Source organism: Podarcis bocagei, assembly GCF_964188305.1.
Source record: "Podarcis bocagei genome assembly, chromosome: 5".
Taxonomy (NCBI): domain Eukaryota; kingdom Metazoa; phylum Chordata; class Lepidosauria; order Squamata; family Lacertidae; genus Podarcis; species Podarcis bocagei.
In genome coordinates this window covers 78,609,082-78,630,098 of record NC_138129.1, presented here as the reverse complement: position 1 = coordinate 78,630,098, position 21,017 = coordinate 78,609,082, and the positions used below count along the sequence as shown (strand labels likewise).

The 21,017-nt window shown below is 40.4% G+C and overlaps 1 protein-coding gene across 7 annotated transcripts in view; it reads left to right on the top strand.

The window, feature by feature from the left end:
- SLC44A3 (solute carrier family 44 member 3) overlaps positions 1 to 21,017 on the top strand; it is a 98,375-nt gene that overhangs the window by 63,381 nt on the left and 13,977 nt on the right. For 5 of the 7 annotated variants that reach the window (XM_081194031.1, XM_081194027.1, XM_081194032.1 and 2 more), the window contains 9 exons: positions 4,783 to 4,890; positions 5,504 to 5,646; positions 6,817 to 6,953; positions 11,104 to 11,197; positions 11,707 to 11,876; positions 13,409 to 13,498; positions 14,175 to 14,299; positions 15,719 to 15,905; positions 18,517 to 18,682. In XM_081194031.1, coding sequence (XP_081050157.1) covers positions 4,828 to 4,890; positions 5,504 to 5,646; positions 6,817 to 6,953; positions 11,104 to 11,197; positions 11,707 to 11,876; positions 13,409 to 13,498; positions 14,175 to 14,299; positions 15,719 to 15,905; positions 18,517 to 18,682 — 1,175 coding nt within the window. In that variant the 5' untranslated portion in view covers positions 4,783 to 4,827. Of the gene's footprint in view, positions 1 to 1,804; positions 2,171 to 2,230; positions 2,710 to 2,957; positions 3,010 to 4,782; positions 4,891 to 5,503; positions 5,647 to 6,816; positions 6,954 to 11,103; positions 11,198 to 11,706; positions 11,877 to 13,408; positions 13,499 to 14,174; positions 14,300 to 15,718; positions 15,906 to 18,516; positions 18,683 to 21,017 lie in introns of those variants that run through there. The other 2 variants (XM_081194026.1, XM_081194028.1) reach the window with 2 other exon arrangements.

The following is a 21,017-nucleotide window of genomic DNA, read 5'->3' as shown; positions in this document are numbered from 1 at the left end:
TGAAACTACTCTATCTTTAACATCTTAGAGCACCACCACCAGGTGGAAGAAGGTATCATATGTGTGTTAGTAAAACATGCTAAAATATTAAAATATTTCTTTTAAAATACAGTATCAGGCAATATTTTGCTCAATTTGCTTGACATACTATCATGAATCACAACTTTGTGGTTGTGAATACAGAAAAGTAAATAATCTAGAAACCTTCAATCTTTTAGGAGAGTTAAATCATAATATGACCATGTCCTGGCTTGAAAGATCTGTTCCTTTGCATCTTCTTTTCACTTGGTTTATTATTAACTCAAAATTTGCAGCCACAGAAAATATTCTCTAGGCACAAACTAGAGAAGGCTGAAATGAATGCGACTTGAATGCTTAACTGTGGGTGAACGTGCATTTCAACAGAATTTAGGCATGTTTTTCTGGATGTATCCTCAGTCATGAAATCTAAGGTTAATTTTAATGCTCCCCCAAATACTTCTTTGTAAAGTGTATTAATTAATTTACAAAGGTCTGGTTTCTGCTTAAATTGAACAGGAGATTAGCATCTTATGTTACATGATGTGCCCAGCTGCTAAAATGTAATTCATACCAAATAAAGCAGTTTGTGGCCAAGTGTCTTACATATTTTCTTACAAAACTTTTGTATTTTCAAACTTTTAGTTTCAGTTTAAATTTTACAGATTATCACCTGGGTGTTAAAATCTGTAGACTGGTTTGTGCTATTGTAGCTGCAGAAGCAACTCGTGTGAGGCAAATGTATGAAGTCTGTTTTGCTATGGTGCCTGTTATTTGCAATCTGGTTATGGAAAGTTACTGCTATCAACGAGATGTACAAGTTTGTGCTGCTCCTTAAGTGAAATACTAGCTGGACTTTTGAGCACTGCCTAATCTAATCTAATCTAATCTAATTCTAATCTAGCCCAGACTGCAAGATATTTACAACTTGTAGATACTTAAACTGGAATAGAATCCAATTACTTGGCAGTGTAGGGAGGCCAAACTGAATAAAGTACTGCATGCAATTAAAGCAACTACAATATTTGGCTACCATTCTGTGGCTCCTCTGCTTTTTAGCTTCTGGAAGAAGCAGCTTGTGCAGTCACAGGTGGCTAGAGCCTCCATTTCCTTATTTATCACCTTGGTCCAGAAATGTGAGTTCACCAGGTTCTGACAGCAAGAAAAGGGTCCCCAGTGCCATCATCATTACCTTCGGTGACAGCAGTGGCGTAGCGTGGGGGGTGCAGGGGGGGCCGGCCGCACCGGGCGCAACATATGGGGGTTAGGGTTAGGGGGCGCAAATCCACGGGTTAGGGGGCGCAAATTACTTGCCTTGCCCCGGGTGCTGACAACCCACGCTACGCCACTGGGTGACAGCAGCAGCTGACATATTCTACTAAAGGTTCCTGGTGAACTTGTGGAAGTAGGAACCGCCCCCCCCCCGCCGCCTTTGTTCACTGGCATTTTATTTGCCCTGCTTATCTTGTTCTCTTTATAGCACTGCGCTATAATTCTCTGTGTAGTTAAGTAACAATTTGCACACATTGCATATATAACAAAGCAGCCAGTAGTGTTCTGTTCAATGCAACTGCTACCCAGCATGCTGTTTTGGACATTGTTCCCCAGATTCTTTCAGAATGTCCCTATTGGCTGGGATTCAATCACATACTGCCATGTTCAGGTTGCACAATTAAAGTTTATTCGGCACTCTTGTGCATTGTTTTCTCCTGGTCTAAACCCAGAAATTGATTGCATGAAGGGTCTGTGCCCACCTGAGGAATAATAATTATTATTATTATTACAGCTACAAGACACTCCTCAACACACTCTGCCCGTGTCGTGAGTGCTTTGAGCATCCATAAATGACCAGGTTCAAAGGCGGCAACCCTACGGGAAGGACGGTTACCAACCTGTGCAACTGCTTGCCAAGTTGATGCTGTAACAATTAGAAGGCAACGGAGCCTTCTGCGAGTTGTTGGGGACGCGAGCCAAAAGGGGTGTGTGAATCTGAGCAAAGCACTATGAAGCGTGTGGGCAAATGGGAAAATAAAAAACTGCTACGGAGAGTCGGAGGCTGCGCCCTGGCGGCTCTTGTAAAAAGAAAACATTTTCTGAAGATGCAAGGTGGCAGCTTCGTTTCGTGTTCCCATGAAGAAACGGACTCAAAAATGTATTCTAAAGTGAAGTCTTATGCCCTGGCTCTTCACAGCAGTGCATCATTTGCCCTTTCCCTCTTTTAGCGCCTTGACTTTAGAATCCTAGAAACTTGGGGTGGTTCTGGTCATCCGTGCGCCCGCGCGGGCGGTTTCACGTTGCCTTTTAAGTCCACCTGAAGCTCCTCAAGAGAGTTGGCTGCAGGGTTAGGGGACGGCGAAGGAGCGCCAGCTGCCTTGGGCACGGCCAAATAAAAAAAAGAAAAAGGGGGTCGGCGAGTTAAAACAAGGCGGCGCTTGCCCTCAGGGCGCCGGGCTGCGGGAGGGCGGGTGGTGAGGCGACGGCGGGGAAGGTAGGAAGGTGGGTGGCTGACTCGTCGTCGCTAAGAGCGAGCAGTCCGCGCCCAGCTTCGTCGCGGCCCTGCCTTCGTGAGCCTGGCTTCCCGGGGCTGGCAGAGCAGGACGGAGGAGCCGCCCAGCGCGGCTGCTGCCCTAGAGGGGAAAAGGCGGAGGCGGGAAGGAGAGCAGCATGGCGTGTTACAGCGGGGAATACGTGGTAAGGGGGCCACCACTCGCAGCCGGTAGGGCGCTCAGCCTGAGGGGAGTTGGGGGGCGGGAAGGCGGCGGCGCTGACAACCTCAGTGGCGGGAAGTTTCCTGAGGGGAGAAAAAGGCGGTTTCGGCTGCCGCTGCTCCTCCTGCTGCTGTTTCCAGGCGACCTCCGCCTGCTCCCAACGGCCCCCGACGAGGCGGTCGAGATACCCCGCCAAAACTTTCCACTTGAAATTCACTTTTCTTCCTCAAGACTCCCATGGCGGCGCGTTTGCCGTGGGCTCTGCCGCCTCCTAGGCCGACAGGTGCATTGCTTTTATCTCTCCCGGAGTGAAGAGGCCTCCTTGCACGCTTATCTTTTTGTCACCACAAACGGCACATATTAAGGGGCCGCCACAGGAAATAAAGCGCGAGGGGGTAAAGGTTCAGAGCATTTCTGATCTGGGCAAACTTCTGTGACGGTTCTCCCTCAGGGATGGTTCCACAATAGTGTTCCTCTCTGGAATCTGGCAGTGCAGAAAAATGGCAAATCTGCCCTGAAAGCATTCTCTAATGAAAGGAAGTAAATCAAAATAAATAAATGTCACGTAGCTGCTGGCTGTGTTTTTTTATACTGTGCCAGCAAAATCAGTCCTGGTTTTATCTGTCCCAGAGGAAGCTATCTTTGGAGTGTTTTGTTTTTGTTTGTTTTTTGTTTGGCATCATATATTCGGGAAACATGGGGGAAGATAGATGCCGCCTGCAAATGATGTTGATGCAGGTAGCGAAGTTTTCATGACATGTAATCAGATCATACTGTAAACACACCCATCTGAGAAATACTACATACCTCTGTGCAGTCATGGGTTTTCATACTAAAGTGAATGTAAATGTGTTTGTATTTGCCTAGAATGGAAAAATAAAGTTAATTAAACTGTACTGTGAGATAAAGTTTCAGAGAAACATAATATCCATACAGTAGTTTACATTGTTGGGTATTGCCCAGTGAACAGGAGCTCAGAACCAGAGTGTGGAAATAGATGTTGTGCCAACACAAGTTCAGTTTCCCATTTAGGTATGTCTATACAGTATACACATGACCGGAAGCTGTACGCCGGCTCCCAATAAAGCGAGATGAGCGCCGCAACCCCGGAGTCGGCCACGACTGGACCTAATGGTCAGGGGTCCCTTTACCTTTACAGTATACAAGAGTGAGAAAACTAAAAGAGAAAATTTGTGCTGCCATTACTCCTGTCAGGCCTTGTGACCTGTAATATTTCCCCACATCTTCAGAGAGGTAGGATACTACCATGGACTGAAGGCAGGCACTGGATGAATTGTGAGAAATGAATTTGTGAAGTGAATGGCCCTTATAGACACACCTTTTGTCTCTGGGTATTTATACCTGCTAACTACTACACCTATCAGAATTTCCCCAGGTATTTCATTACTTAGAGACAATGCATGCTTTTAATAGAGTGGTGATTGGCACATTATGCAGAGACTAAATTAAAGTCAGTGGCAGAGATTGCCACACAAGAAGACATGTTGGCTACATAAACTTGTCTGTGCTCTGCCTCCACAGTTGGTGGAATGCCAGTTGCTTGAAACTACAGGACGGGAGAGTACAGTACTCTTGTGTCTGAATCCAGATTGCCGGTTTCCCATGGGCATTTGGGTGGCCACTGTGAGAACAGGATGCTGGACTAGTTGGGCCGTTGGACTGATCCAGCAGGCTCTTCTTATGTTCTCTAATTTTTAATGCAGCGTAATCACATCTGGACATGCATTGTGAGGTTTCACTAAATGCACAGAAGGTGGAGAGCTTAAAAGCTCTTTTTGTGCAAGGCTTTTCCAGCATGGAATACTCTCACAAGATCTCGCTTAAAAGCGCTCTGCCTTGCTTGGGCAATGCCAACTTGGCATGTGGCTCCAAAAAGGTAAGAATGCTCACACAGGGGCCATTTTCCAAAGGGGTGGGTCAAATATAAACATTTTTGCATATATGTGCCATCCGCAGAACATGACTCCCATGCAAGACACAGTCATACTGTATATCCATTATATAATTGCATCATTATATATATATAAAATTCCAGGTTTCTGAAGATGGGTTACCTGAACCAAGAAAGTGGAGACCGTTGATGTATAGGAAATGCACAGACCCCATTTGGTTGATGATATTCTTTCTCTTTTGGTCAGGTTTGGTAAGTACCATAGTATTCCTGATGAAATGGGTGGTATCCAATGAAACAGTTCTGCTAGCACAACAACTTTTGGCTACACAATGGAACTTCCCCTCCCTCTCCTTTCCCTGTTCACCCCCATATTCAGTAACTTGAATATGCCAGCAAAGGCACAACAAAAATGGGTCAGCTGCATATTCTGGCATTGCAGGGTGTTGGACTAAATGATCCTCAGGGTCCCTTCCAACGACAGTTGTATGATTCTGATTCTATGAAAGAAAAAGACCTATCCAAACAACTTGTTTTTCTGTTGTGAGGAGGCAGGGAGAGGGTTGTTGTCAGACAATGGGAAACCAATCAGATAGTATACTGGGCTTTTCAGTTTTCACACATATGCATAGATATTGAGTGTTGTTGAGCTCATGGGAATAAGTGCTAAGATGTGTCCTAGAGGATTTCCCCAGGGAACCACTGTTATTATTTATGCAAAGCTCAGGCTCAGTTCTGTGTGAGTTAACCTCCTTGCTGTTGTGGAAAGAAGGAGTTCTTGGCAGATAACAGTGATTCTTATGGAGAAAAGAGGCCTGCTTTGGATTCCATAACAGTGTGACAGGTTTCATATGTATTCTCATAGATGTTTATAACTGGCTATGCTATAACAGCTGGAGCTGCAGAAAGACTTGTGTTTGGATATGACAGCTATGGAAACATATGTGGTCGGAAGAACACTCCTGTGGTCGGTGCACCATTGTCGGGACAAGATATGACGGATAAAAAGTGAGCATGTTCTTATTTCAAAAGGCTGCAGTGTTATCAAAAGCTATAGCAAATAAAATCAGGCCTTTGGCTGATTAACATTCTATTTCCTTTTAAATGTGTTTGTTTTCGTTCTTGTTTTTTATTATGTATTTTGTGTTCTCGTTTCATATTTTTATGTTGTGATCTTATGCCTTGTGATCTTTGGATGAAGGGCAGTATAAAAACTGAATAAATAGTAGTAATAATAATGATAATAGTAAAATGTAATCAGTCAGGAATACATAAACGATGCCTAAAGTAATACCCTAATTGTAAATGCCAATATATTGACTTCAATAAGGTTGAGATATCCTATATATTTTAGCTGTTTACAAATTTGTTAATTATTTACATCCTGCTTTTCGCCATGTAGGTCTCAAGAGTGGCTTACAGCAATAAAAGATGCAATATATGACATTTAAAACAAAAATGAAATCTCCGAAATGTAGAACCTCAATAATTTTAAAATCTCAAATTATATTTTTAAAAAAGGATTCCTCGCTCCCAAATCACTGAAATCCCCTAGGACAAATATTGGGAACCTGAAGCCTAGAGACCGAACGTGGTCTTCCAAGTACTTCTGTCCTGGCCTTTGGCCTCTCTAAGAAAGACATGCCCTTATTCAAGCCACATCTGCCCTCAGCAGGACACAACACTCATCCACACTGCCCCAGAGCTACCAGAGTGCTTTTGTCTTGTTGAAATATGTCATTGAACTATGATAACACCTATTGCTTGCCTGGATGGAGGGATGCTTGTGGCTTTTGTGTGGCTGTGCCCACAGTTGGCTCTGGCCATGCCCATGACTGACATGTCGCTCCCAGATGAGAGAGAACATGTTCCCTGGGCTCAAAAAGGCTGTTCTAGGGTGTAAATATTACTCCCTACTGGATCAGCAGTAGACTTGACCTTATATTTTTACTGCAATAAAACTGTATTGTGTTCAGGGAAAAAAATATTTATTTCTATTTCGTAAAATTTATATGCCGTTTGATTGTTTTAAAAAACCCCTCAAAATATTTTACAAAAAAATCACTTTTATGTGTTTCTAAATTTAAAAATTGTTTTGTACAGGAAAAACAGGTTGTTGGAGAGGCAAGGTGAAAATTTAGTTGTTTGTTAATGCGAAGTTTTCTTGTTCTCTCCTAGATTTGTTTTCTTTTTGAATTCATGTGATTTGGAAATAAAAAATCTCAAAATTAATTCAACTGCATTGTGTGTATCGAGTTGTCCGCAGGAGCAGCTTTCTTCCTTGGAAGAAATTCAATTTTTTGCAAAGAATAACGGTATGTGGTAAAGTTCTTTATAGTCTTCCTTTTTTTCGTAATAACCTAATCAGTTAAAAAATTAAGATTTGACTTGACTTTACGTTCATATGAAAGGGACAATATTAAATAGTCATGCGGTTGAAATGCATATTTGCCATCAGCTTAATTATAGTTGTGTAGTCATGTTTTAAAGTTGCAATCATATACATGCTTACATAGGAGAAAGTCCTATTTAACTGGATGGGGTTTACTTTAAAGTAGATATGTGTAGAATTACACTGTTAATTTGTTCAACCACTTTAGACTAGTGCACACTTATTTTTTGCTAACTAACTTCTCCCCTTTCCCAACGTATATACCACTGGAAAAAAGAGCATTCCACTTCTATATAAATGCTAAAAACAATAGTACACTACAGATTCAAAAAGGCAAACACATATTTAAAATAACAAAAAGTACAATGGCCAAGCTCCAAGAAGCTACTTTAGACGCACCAAAGGCTTAAGGTTGTCAAATGGAATTTTCTTACTCATTTCCCTGGAACGGCAATTAAAAAAGGTGCATTTAAAACATTTAAAAACAAATTACAGTCACAAGAATAGGGTAGGTCTTAAAAATATATATGTCAACTGCCAAAGGCCAAGGGAAAGAGATGAATCTTTGGCATTTGATGAAAACAATGCAATAAAGATGTTGGACACAGCTCTTTGGGGAGGAAATTCCTCAGTGTAGAGCTGCCACAGAGAATGCTCTCTCCCAGGCCACCCGCTCATCACACTTATGAGGGTGGTGGAACTATCAGGATGGCCCCTGAACCTGGCTGAAGGGTTGTTTTTTAATTGCATCGTTATTCTGTTAACTAGAAATACCAGGAATTTGAACGGGGAACCTTCTGCATGCAAAGCATTTGCTCCAGCACTGAACTATAGTTTGCCCTTTATCTCTCATGCATCCCTCTCCAAATGTCCTTTGGTTGTGCTGTGGTTATTTCTCCTTTGTCCTCTTTAAAGAGCAGCAATTCCCCGTTTGTTTGTACTACTTTATCCCATTTTTATGACTTGTATCTTTGTGCCTATGATATTCCCCAGCCTCTACAGTATTTCCCTGAATAAATGTTGAATAATAGCACTTGTTGTAATAGTAGTAGCACCAACAGCAGTGGAAACCTTCAGTTTTTAGATAATATTCCTCCCAAGTTTTGTATGTACCTTAAGGACTATATAGTGATATTTATTTATAGACTTATATAAACAGTTTAAAAATACTCCCAGGGCTGATAACAAAAATAAAATAAAATAGTTAACTGGATACAAAATACAATACATAAACATTAAACAGAAAAACAGTCAAAGCAGCAGAAGCTTTAACAGCCATTAAAACCATCAGCTAAAACTACTGAGATAATATGCTTGAAAGCCTGGGCATGTACAAAGGACTTCACCTGGTGCTGAAAATGCATCAGGTTTCTTGTCAGGTGATGTGCAGAACGTGCCATCTCTATGAGGAAAACTCTTCACTTTGAGGGTGTCACAACTGAAAAGGCCCCCTCTTTAACCATTGCACTCCTAACTTCGAAAGGTAGAGGGATTTGAAGGAGAGACTTTGAAGATGCTACTATTGTTTGGGGATGTTATTGTGTGATTGGAGTAGGTAGTTCTTTAGACACCTGAGTCCCAGGCTACTTAGGAATTTAAAGATAAACACCAGCACTTTGAATTTTGCCCAGAAATTGACCAACATCCAGTGCAGTTGGCTAAATTGATCTCATTATGCCTGATTATTTTATATTAAAGCAAATACAAAGAAAGAAGGGGTGCAAAACCATTTTCAATATTTTCCCTTCTGCATTTTTTCTACTCTCGTACATTGGTTCAAATTGTCAGGAAGCCTGATTTTAGTATTTTGGCAATTCTGAATACTGATAAGATAGAATCCAGACATTCTTTGCATGACAGTTTTGTAATAACACAGCATTTTTTGCCAGCAAAGGGATTGAAGATAACTCAATTCTTCCCCCCTTTTTTGTTTTGTTTTTGGGTTTTTTTATGAAGTTAAACAACTGGTGTTTTTGGTCTCATTCTAATAATTTTAGTCCAGTTCTTTAAAAAAACAGAGTCTTAGTAAGCTAAAATAATGTTAGCACTCACATTTTTGTAATGAATATATTTCATTAGAAGGGACGTGGGTGGCGCTGTGGGTTAAACCACAGAGCCTAGGACTTGCTGATTAGAAGGTTGGCAGTTCGAATCCCCGCGACGGGGTGAGCAACTGTTGTTCGGTCCCTGCTCCTGCCAACCTAGCACTTCAAAAGCATGTCAAAGTGCAAGTAAATAAATAGGTACCGCTCTGGCGGGAAGGTAAATGGCGTTTCTATGCGCTGCTCTGGTTCGCCAGAAGCGGCTTAGTCATTCTGGCCACATGACCCAGAAGCTGTACGCCAGCTCCCTTGGCCAATAAAGCGAAATGAGCGCCGCAACCCCAGAGTCGGTCACGACTGGATCTAATGGTCAGGGGTCCCTTTACCTTTTTATATTGCATTAGTAGCAATTTACAGTAGTTCCAAATTTAAAATGTTCCAGTTTACCTAAGAAATGCTGCAACATTCCCTGCTGAGGCTCATAACCCATGTACAAATAGTAGTGGTCAGGGTGCAATCATATATAGGACCTGGCTGCAAAGCATTTCCCATATTTTAATTCTCATGTTTACATTTTCTGTGTCTGATGTACAGTGATACCTCGGGTTACATATGCTTCAGGTTACATACGCTTCAGTTTACAGATGCTTCAGGTTACAGACTCTGCTAACCCAGAAATATTACCTCAGGTTAAGAACTTTGCTACAGGATGAGAACAGAAATCATGCAGCTGCGGTGCAGCAGCAGGAGGCCCCATTAGCTAAAGTGGTGCTTCAGGTTAAGAACAGTTTCAGGTTAATAACAGACCACCAGAATGAATTAAGTTCTTAACCCGAGGTACCACTGTACTTTGACAGATTTTAAGCTCAAAATAAATTATTCTACATTATTGTAGCACAATGGGGTCACCTTCTCTTCTTCTCTAGAGGGTTGGGGAAACTCCCAGAATAGATTTAGGGGTGCATGGAGGGAGGAGTGGGGTAAATGTTTCATTATGCAAGGAGAAATCATTGCACTGATGGAATGTTCACCTAAGCGCTATGTTGAATACAACCCAGCATGATTCTCAAAGTACCTTTGTATGGATCTTAAAGTTTTGAATAAGAAATTGAGGGGCGGAAAGGTGCCTAATATATGGCTTCATAATGTCTTGATTACTTTCATGGATCTGAGTATATCCATCCTGCAAACTTTAAATGTGTGGTTGACTAGATACATGTTTTAGAATGTGATAGTAGAAGTAAATCTATTATATTAACAGAATACATTTAGAATGATGAAATAATGAGATTTAAATTGTTTGTTAGGTCCCACAAAACATTCCAGAGGTGACTTACATATAGCAAATATGTATTTAACTGGTGTTTACCCCAAGAATCTCCTGATCAGACTGCCGCTGTGTGCTCTATCTGGGACTACTGTTGAAGATTGCTCAAAAGCTGCAGCTGATGCCAAACTCACCTGCTAGATTGATTTTGGGTGTTAGCCACAAGAAGCATATAACACTAATTGCCTGTGAGATCCATCATTTCACAGCTTGTTTCAAGGCTAAATTCAAAGTACTACAGCCCACCTTTAAAATCCTTTAGAGTTTGGGTCCAAGATGCTTAACATAGCATCCCCTCCCATATTTATTTGATTGTGATTAACAATCCAACACATTTAGGTTAGTGGAGAAAGCTTTTTTGGTAGTGGCCCTGCATTATACAACCAATTGCTTACTGAAATTTGTGAGATTCAGATCCTTGGCCTTTGTAAGTAGGCTTTAAAGACCTATTTAATCAGACGAACTTTTAGTAACATGCCTATTTTGCTTTAGTGGTTGCTGTTTTCTTCTTCTACTAATTGTTTCTTTAATTTTTTATTGTATCTTAGTTTCATTGTAAAGTTCTTGCTTTGTTATACTGTGTGTTGGAGTGGAAGGTGGACTATAAATTTTCTAAATAAATAAAGCTAAGTTGCGTTCACATCCTTTCTAGTTTCTTTAAATGATAACCAGAATGTCTTTTTATGTGGGTTTGTTTTCTGTAGGTTCTTGCCTCTGTGTTTACAATTTGAATGTTACCGGTTGTACATATAGTTTCAAAACTGCTGAGCTTTGTCCTGCCTTACCAGTTCCTCCAAGGTAAGGAATAACATGAATAATATTTTGCCTAAATGCTAGTTTTTCATTCAAAGCAATCAACTACTTGTTTATTAATTTTTGAGTTTCAAATCTTGAGGGGAAGATACTGCAATTTGAATATTGTTTCTAATTTCTGCCTGCTTCTTTACTCAGTAATTCACTCAAAGTAAAGAGGTGCACTCAGAGACAGCATAGGACTCTAGCCCCAGTCACCTTAGTCTTTTGTGGAGAAGGGTTTTTCCTATTCTCTCCCTATATAGATAATTATATCTCATTAATCAATTTAATAAAGAAATAAGAAATTTAGAAGATACTCCGGATCTAAATGTCCCCAAGTAGTCTAATCCACGCATGCAGAAACCTCTATAATGCCAGTTTTCTCTGGCAATGTATTGCTGTTTATATTGTAGGTTCAGTGAGAGCATGGTTCCCCTTCCTCCCTAAATTTAACAATGTCTTTGAAATGCTAAACCCAATGTCTTGTCTGTCTGTTTGTTTTAACCTTCTAGTGTGTCTTTCCCATTGTTTAATCGATGTGTTCCACGAAATGCTAAGTGCTATTCCCAGTTTGCTTCTGTACTGATAAATGTGGTTAATGAAGTGGATATTTTTCATCGGATTCTGGGTGGGATTATGGCAGGAAGAGATACAGTCATAGGATTGTGCTTCCTTGCACTAGGTAAGCGAATAGCTTTATTTTATATATATATAATATCATTGCCGCATTTCATTTAAGAAGTGAACTGCATTTATTATAATTGTAGTTGAAGTTGCGGAGTCTTATTTAGTATATTGCACTATATTGTATGTCATTGTTGGTCAGGTAAGAGTTAATTGCAATTTCCTGAAGACCTCTGAGGAAGAATATTCTCTAATATTGGGTTTAGTTATAGAATCCAATGATGTCTGCCTGATTAAGCAACAGATCTCCACTTGTGCACTAGGACTTCCCCTTCCTATCCTACACACTAGGCTTTTGCATGTCCATCAAATCTAATCTAGCTGTTCCCCAACCTTCTGGAGCAGATGTTGGGGAGGTAGAAAGGTTGCAAAGTAGAGGAGAGGAAGGAGTTGTGCCCTTGCACACCTAGAAATCTGCGTGAACAACATGGATGTAACCCTCTGTCTTGTGTGGAATTAATATGACTCAGTGGATTGCAGGAGGCATTTGAGTTTTTATTTTAAATGATTACAGTGGTACCTCGGGTTACATACGCTTCAGGTTACAGACTCTGCTAACCCAGAAATATTACCTCGGGTTAAGAACTTTGCTTCAGGATGAGAACAGAAATCGTGCAGTGGCTGATTAAGAACAGTTTCAGGTTAAGAACGGACCTCCAGAACGAATTAAGTACTCAGGACATAGAGTTGCTCTCCTAAAGCAGTCCTTTCAGAATTTACTCTTTATTGCTCTTTCAGAATTTGGCAGTTGCTATTTTGCTAATGTCAATAAATTCAATATACATTATTAATCCTTCATACTTACAACCCTCTGGTACTATTGAGAGCGATTAATAAAGAAGATGTGGGAATTATAGAGGACAGTATTTTGCTTAATATCGAAAAAGCATTAAGCAGACTGCCTCAATATGAATGAGCAGCTTGTGAAGAACAGAAGGTTGATTGTGGATTTCTAGTACGATCAACCAAGAATGAATGTTGCAAATAGTAATGTGACACTGATTTGGATAGGGCATTGAAGCAGCCAGAATGCCAATTGTGTATGGCATCAACAAACATAGAAAGCAGGGTTACAAGAGCTGTCAAAATTATTAAAATCAAAGGCTGCAATCATGCACACAGTAAGGCTGCTTAAATTCAGATGGGTTTATTGGTAGTTTGGCAGTGATATCGGCCGGAGCGCTGTGAAAATCTCTAGTCACATCTAAAATTCCCATGTAAACCATTTAGGCTGCAATCCTGTACAAACAACTCCCCGTTTGCACTTGGGTTGTGTTCTGTGTCATTCCGTGTGTAAGCCTGTTCCACTTCCCCTTCCTGCCCCATTCCAGGGCCCAAAACAGCATGTGTGCTGGTGGTCATGCGTCAGTTTGGACATGCGCAAAATGGTCACTGCCTGTACATACTTAACTGGTTTAAGGCTGGTTAAACCCAGTGAGGCTTACTTCTGAGTACAAATGCATAGGATTGTGTTAGTAGTCAGCTTGATTAACAAGTCAACTATAGTAACTTTTTTTTCTCCATTTGCAGCATTCTCTATAATAATCATGTTAGCCTTCAGATTCATCAGCGTGCTTGTGATCCATATTTTTCTTACACTACTTATATTTGGATTATTATGTGAGTATTGATCCTTTGAGTATATATTTTCATATTTTTGTGTGCATCTATATCTATCTGCTAGGATTCAAATTACCGCGTGCAGTTTCACATGTATGGGGAGGGCTCTTAATTTCCCTCCTTAAATGCCTCCTCTTCAAAAGTGCCCTCAAATTTCAGCGACCTTCGAGAACAGTGTTTCCCAATTGGTTGTCTGTGGTAAAGGTAAAGGACCCCTGACAGTTAAATCCAGTCACGGACAACTCTGGGGTTGCGGCGCTCATCTCGCTTTATTGGCCGAGGGAGCCATCGTACAGCTTCCGAGTCATGTGGCCAGCATGACTAAGCCGCTTCTGGCGAAACCAGAGCAGCACACGGAAATGCCGTTTACCTTCCCGCCAGAGCGGTATCTATTTATCTACTTGCACTTTGACGTGCTTCCATGGTACATACCCGTTAACCATCCAGGACATTCTGTTACATAACTTTGAATCAGCAAGAGTTTAAAATCAAAGGCCCATACATCAACACTACTTTATTTCAAGCTTGCGAGTATAATTATATATTTTTAAGCCCACCATTTGATGCTAGTCTGATTTTTCAGTTTCATGGGCGCTGCAGATAAGGCAAGTATACCTAGGTAGTTTGTGTCTTTCAGATGAAATAAATAATGCCTGTATTGCTGTATTTGTTCCAGTTGTTTCAGGAATCATGTGGTGGCTGTATTATAATTACACCAATGAGCCCAGCATAGAATTGGAAACAGAAAAGGAAAACATGAAATTATTGTTTGGATTTGCTATTTTATCTGCAATCATTACGGTAAGACACTTATCACATAGTCATTAGCATTTTGTGGGAAATTTGTTAGCATGGGGTAAGGTAGGGCTGCCTCAGATGTATATGATAAACTGGAACGCTACAGGTAATTTGACATTTTTGTTTGCAAAAAGCACCTCATGTCTCCATCTGCACTGCTGCAGGTCTCTGGTAGGGAGAAATCAACAACTTCATTGGCCTGCACAAATCACTAGAGCAGGCATAGGCAAACTCGGCCCTCCAGATGTTTTGGGACTACAACTCCCATCATCCCTGACCACTGGTCCTGTGGTCCTTAGCTAGGGATGATGGGAGCTGGAGGGCCAAGTTTGCCTATGCCTGCACTAGAGACCCCTGAAAAACTTTCTTCTCTAACCGCCACTCGAACAGTGAAGGCTGGGAGTAGTGGGCCGCACATGCTTATGTATGCATTCTTACATTTCACACCTGCAGACTTGTAGAGGCACACAGCCCCCTGCCCCAGCTGATCTATGCAGAACAGGCAAGGATGGTGGTTCTCATTCTCTCTCCACACACCAAATGATCCATCTGATGACTGGAGGTGTGATTTGCATCCCCATCAGTGTGCTTGGCTGCCTACCCCAGTGCTAGGACTACTTTATTTTTTTCCACTTTTTGCTGCTAGTCAGTCAATGGGGCCAGAAAAAAATGCTTGGCAGAAATAAGTAATTATTTCAATGAGACCTGCACGCAACTAGCTTGTTCTAGACTCAACTCAGCTATATTATATGGCTTAGTGTTGAATGTGAAATGACCCATGCCACAATTAATGGAGCCATTTGCAAATTCTAGTTTATGATTTTCAGAATTCAGTAGTTTGGTATGTTTATATATTGTTGATAGTGTTACAGTAGAATTAAAGATCACCATTTGCTATGCTTCTATACATGTTTTGTTGTAGTAGAGAGGAAAAAGTATAGAGCTGCTGCATAGATGGATTGTAGCACTGTGTATTAGGCATCTGTGAGACATCTTCAAATTAGATCATTGTGGATTTGGGGGTCTCAAGAGCCTGTAAAAACATGTGAGAATCTCACACGCTGGCATACCCTGTTGCTGGCACAAGGTGGCATGCTAGGAGAAGAAGCTTGTTCTGTTGTTTTGAGTGTACCTTTGCAAAACTTTTTTTTGCAGTACACTGTTAAAAGCTGAACCTTTAGCTGCACAAGAAACAGTTCTGCAACAAGGTGCAATTTTGTGTTCCAGTAGTAGTATTTTTTTACCCATAGACAGGACTCTTTTATTTTATATCTCTGCTTCTGCTAGGGTTGTTCTGTAGGAACTAGAAAAAAGTTCCTGAACCAAGATTGAATGACCTTAAAATCTTAATACTTCTCCATCCCAAATGTTGTTAATTTGTTAACTGAAACATTTTAATGTATTTTTTCCCCTTTTTTGTAGGTTATTCTCATTCTCCTGATACTGATATTAAGGAAGAGAATTCACCAAACTATACAGCTCTTTCATGTTGCCAATAAAATTATTGGCAACGTCCCTTCTTTGTTCTGCCAGCCTCTTTGGACTTTTACAATACTTCTTTTCTTCTGGGTGTACTGGGTGGCTGTGTTACTTAGCTTAGGCACTGCAGGTTAGTAGACTTTTTTCTGTGATACCAGACTATATTGATTATTTTCTGTTAAATATGCACTTTTGATGGTGAAATATACACACGAATGTAAATGTATACGTGTGTTTTTAATTTTTTTGTATTTCAACCATAGTTCCTGATAAGTGAAAGGTAAGTCGTCTGGCACATTACTGAGGATATAGAATCCAATCACGTTAGATCCTAAAAATAATATTTGGTTTGTGTTGACTTTGTAAAACAGCCTTGTTTTCTGCTACAAATGCTGTACCTGCTTGGCTCTGTTTTAAGAATGTATGTTGGATATAGTTGCCACAAAGGTGCTGATGTGTATCATACAACCATTTTAGGTGTCAACTAGAATTTATCCAACTCTTCTTAAAGCATGTTCTGGGCCATGTGGTTTTATTTCCTGTTTTGATTTGCTGCTCTTGGCACCATTATAAAGGTCAGCATTTCTTGGCAAAACTGTCTTTAGTTTCTCTTAGACACATTTTAAGGAGGCTTGGGTAGTTGTGACCTCAAGTTAGAAAGGCAAAGTTGATAAATCCATGTTGTAGCTTATTGTTGAAACAGCACAGTACAATAAATGTACAGTGGTTTGATTTAATGCACCACACCTGCTAAAGAAATATTTTGCTTCTGCTGTAGAAAAAATGTGGAGAGAATAAAATGTGTGCAGATGGCACGTAAAGTAACGAGGAAGATTACAGCACAATAGCCTGATTTGCATCTTGCAGCAAGTCAAGCTATGGCTTACTGGGACCACACAAACATGAAAGCTTCTAGAAGGGGAACTTGCAGCCACTTCATTCCTTCCATATATTTATTGTTCGCTGGCCATGCTGAGCTAAACTCAAGGTTTGGTTTAGCATGTCATCAGAACCTGGGCTTCTGTGTCAGTTCTTTCCTCACTTTCCCAGAGGTCTGCCCAAGGTTGTGAGAGTAAGGCTGACTTACTGGGACCTGCAGATGAGGCCAATATAAGTGTCAAATCGGATAGGCAAGATGCTAGAGGCATCATTTCCCTTTCTGTGGAGTGTCGAAAAGGGTGCCCGTTGTTCTAGCTGTCAGCTTGTATCTGTTAATATCTATACAATTTTAACACGCAAGCTACAATCTGCTTTGTAGAAGTAAAAACAAGAAAGAGTCCTGTGGCACCTTCAAAACTGACCAAATTATTATGCCACCTTATTGTGTCTGCTGCAAAAGACTAACATGGCTGCCACTCTGGAAAGTATGTACAAGTAGTTGCCAAAAGATAAACTTTTGTTTTCCTACACCTTTAAGTGACAAGCGAGCAGTTATCAGATTTAATCCAGCCCTGTTCAAGCTGTTGCAGTGCAAAACATTAGCTTGATGTAATTGTTGCAAAACTAATTCAGTTGACATCTATGTATTTTAAAAGTCTGCACATAGAACAGCATTCCTGGACAAGGTCACAGAGTCAAGTCTCAGAATTGCTCCTCACTCAGCAAATATTTCCATTAAGTACTCATTGTGCTGTATCAGGTGTCAATAAATTCCCCTACTCCATCTGCAAACATGCTTTGGCATGAGATAGTGTTAAATTGCTTGTATATCCCTGCCCATTAATGTTAATGTTAATGTTAATGTTCAGTGTATCTGAAGAAGTGTGCATGCACACGAAAGCTCATACCAAGAACTAACTTAGTTGGTCTTTAAGGTGCTACTGGAAGGAATTTTTTTATTTTCATTAATGTTAAGTGTTGCAATTGTGTCACATTCCAAAATGAGTCCACTTTCCTGCCTAGAACTGTCTGCCCTTTACCAGAAAATTTCTTCACCCTGCTTTTCTAGTCCAGATGACCACTTTCAGGCTTCCTTGAAGAGTGGAAGGCCTTAAATAAAATAAATGTTGGCACAACCTTCTACTTATAAAGAGTCCTGACAGGTTTGAACAGCATTGTAACGTTGAATTCCAGGCCTATCATTTCCATGCAATAAACTAAATCATTAGCAAATATTTACAGAAGGCTATCAAAAGTACAACATTCTAAGTGGAATGCAAGTCGTGCTGTGACAAACATTCCATCTGTGCAAGCATTTCACCTTGCCAGAAGGAATGATCCCACAGTTCTCTCCTGCATACTGTTCTGGGGATTCTCCTGACCACTCTCCCAAGCCAATTTCAGGGAACAAACGGGATGTGGGGAGGAAGAGGGGAGCCCTGTTGCACAAGCAAAAGTCTTTGTACAGGGTTTCTTCTGATGGGGGTTGCTGGGTGAATCCCACTCTCTGCACATTGTGGTTTGAAACTATTGTTTGCAAATATGTGCTAATAAGAAAACGTTCTGGAGAATAATGTATTACTGATTCATTAGCCCTCTTCAGGTGCTCCAATGTGGCAACAACAGCCTGAAGTCATCCATCTCCACTGCTCTCAGTTGGGCCAGTCCACCAGGGTTTATATATTTATAATTCTTAAAAACCCATTTAACAACAAATCAGCTGAATATTATATATATTAAAAAATCAATCATGGTTAGAATAGTTGAACTAAGGAAAAGTACATTAGATTAATGTCACCATTTCAAAAAAACAAATTTGTTTGTCGAGTCATTACATTTTTGTGTGTGTCTTGAATTTGCAGGCAATGCCCAGGTTGTTTCAAGAGGTCAAGTGGAATACAATATTCGGTTTGGCATTCGATACATGTGGTGGTACCACTTAGTTGGGCTTATCTGGACAAGTGAATTCATTCTAGCATGTCAGCAGATGACTGTGGCTGGGGCAGTGGTTTCTTACTTCTTCAACCGGTATGTGCGGCATTTATCTTCTTGCCAGGAGTTTTATTTCTTAGTCTTTATTTTCAATCTGTTGTGAAAGAAATTGTTTTCTTAAAAAGCCACGGATGGTTGGACTTTGAAAGCTAAGGCTACAGTCCTACACTCACTTATTTGCCTGGTAGTAAACTCAGAAATTACTTTGAGTAGATATGTATTGGAATGCAAAGTTGGTTATTCTGACATTGTTAGAGATGAACTGCAACAAGAGCCACTGTAGCTTAGTTAACAGACTGTAAACTACACACTTTTTATTTCAAATGTGAACTAGAAAGAACTGTGAACTAAGCAGTTCTTACTTCGAATGTCACTACGGTATGAACTTAGTGGCTGCATTTGAACATAATGCACAACAATAGCTTAGTCCTATGTGAGTGATATTTGGGCTCATGCACTCTCCACTCATCTTCTCCAGTGTGTCTGTGGAGGAAATCACAAGTATTTGTTTCAGTTTTCATTTAACTGTAATCTTTCACTGTATGGTTAGTTTTATCTGTTGTTTGTCTTAACAAACCAGCTTCAAGCTATTGTTCACGATCTTGAATTGATTAGGTAAAATCATAGTTCAAACTAACTTTAGCTCCTGATTTGGGTGGCTTGACAAACAACAGTTATTGGGAAACTGAAGCAGATTGTTTAAGCTACTGTTTAGTGTTCTGTCCAAACCAGCGTAGTATTTTATTTTAGACAGGCTACTATCTCTCAGCCTTGGTGTGGAATAATGAAACTGAACTACTTTGCTGGCTTGTTGTAATGATTACTGAGATAATGTGTGTGAAACATGTTGAACTCTCTAAAGTGATACATAAATGCTTTGTAAGCGAACTGTGCACCACAGGTCTCTTAATCGTGTATCTATGAGAGTAACTGTGAGGGATAGGGCCATTGCTGTATGTTCTAGAAGTACCTAGGCAGCTTTAGCTTTAGCCAGTGGATGAGATCTAACATAACATTCACACAAGGAGTCAGAAAGCTGATGTTGTGCAAGCAGAAGCTCACAAGCTTAACTGTCATGTTGCACAACCCTTATTATTATTATTATATATATTTCATAAGTGCAAGACACCTATTGGAATCAGCTGAACGAAGCTTCTACTAGCTGTTGTGTGAGCAGGCTGCCATAACTGGATACCCCATGCCTCCGGCAACAGTATTTGTTCTGTTTTATCTCAGAATGGACTGTCTAATAGCCGGAATTCAGTCATTCCAGAATTCATGTATTGGCAATCATTTGTAAGCTGATTTTCCACTTCTCTCCCCTTTTGTGAAGGTGTTAATCAACCTTCAAAACCTTCAAAATTTTTGCAATTTGTGTCATTCTATACAAATATTATCTTTAATGACCTCTTAACAAGAACTCTGTTACATTTTGACAAATAGTTTATTTAAACCCTTTTTTTATTTTCATGAAATTAGCAACTCATCCTCTATTACATTCATAAACTTTCATTTTCTACATGCCATACATAATACTGTTGTTCTTGCAAAGTGATATGTTCTCAGCTGTCTGAATTAATTTAGATCCCATATGAGGGTAGCTTGTGCAAGCAATTTTTCATACTTGAAAAACCTGTCTGGCTTGTGCAAGCTTGTCTCTATGTGTGAGGCTGATTTGTTGGGTTATGCCCATTGTCAGTTTCACTTTACATATGATTCATTCTTTAAATTTTGAATGTTCCCAAATGTTAGTGGTGTAATTGCTGCTTTTTTAAATACCCACTCATATAATGGAATGAGTGCTTATTTGAGGAATGTTGCCTTTGGGAAGAAAGAATGCTACTGGCATTGTCAGTTGTGAAGTAAGGTTGAGAATGGTAGGTGTTTTTAGAATGTTCATGGAGGTATTTGTATTCATAGTAGTTCTTCCAGCACGTTTTTCTCCTTAGGAAAATCACTGTGTGCTGATTTCAGTAAGAATTTGTTTCAAAATATTACATTTGTCTCTCTACAACATATGTACTGGTCTTACATCATGCTGCTGATGACATACTGGGCCACTAGGGGGCACAAGAGGCACATAGACTGAGCCAAGGCTCTGAATGCACCTCAGAGCCCATATGGGTCACCTCACAATATTTCTCAAACTTGGGTCTCTGGCTGTTGTTGGACTACAACTCCCATCATCCCTGACCACTGGTCCTCCTAGCTAGGGATGATAGGAGTTGTAGTCCAGCTGGGGATTCAAGTTTGAGAAACACTGCCTCAGGGGACATGCCAAGAGGACTCTCCCTCCCTCCCTAGCACCAAGGGAAGATTTTTATTGCAGATGAGACAGAGGAAGAGAGAGAAAATAAACAAATAAAATTCT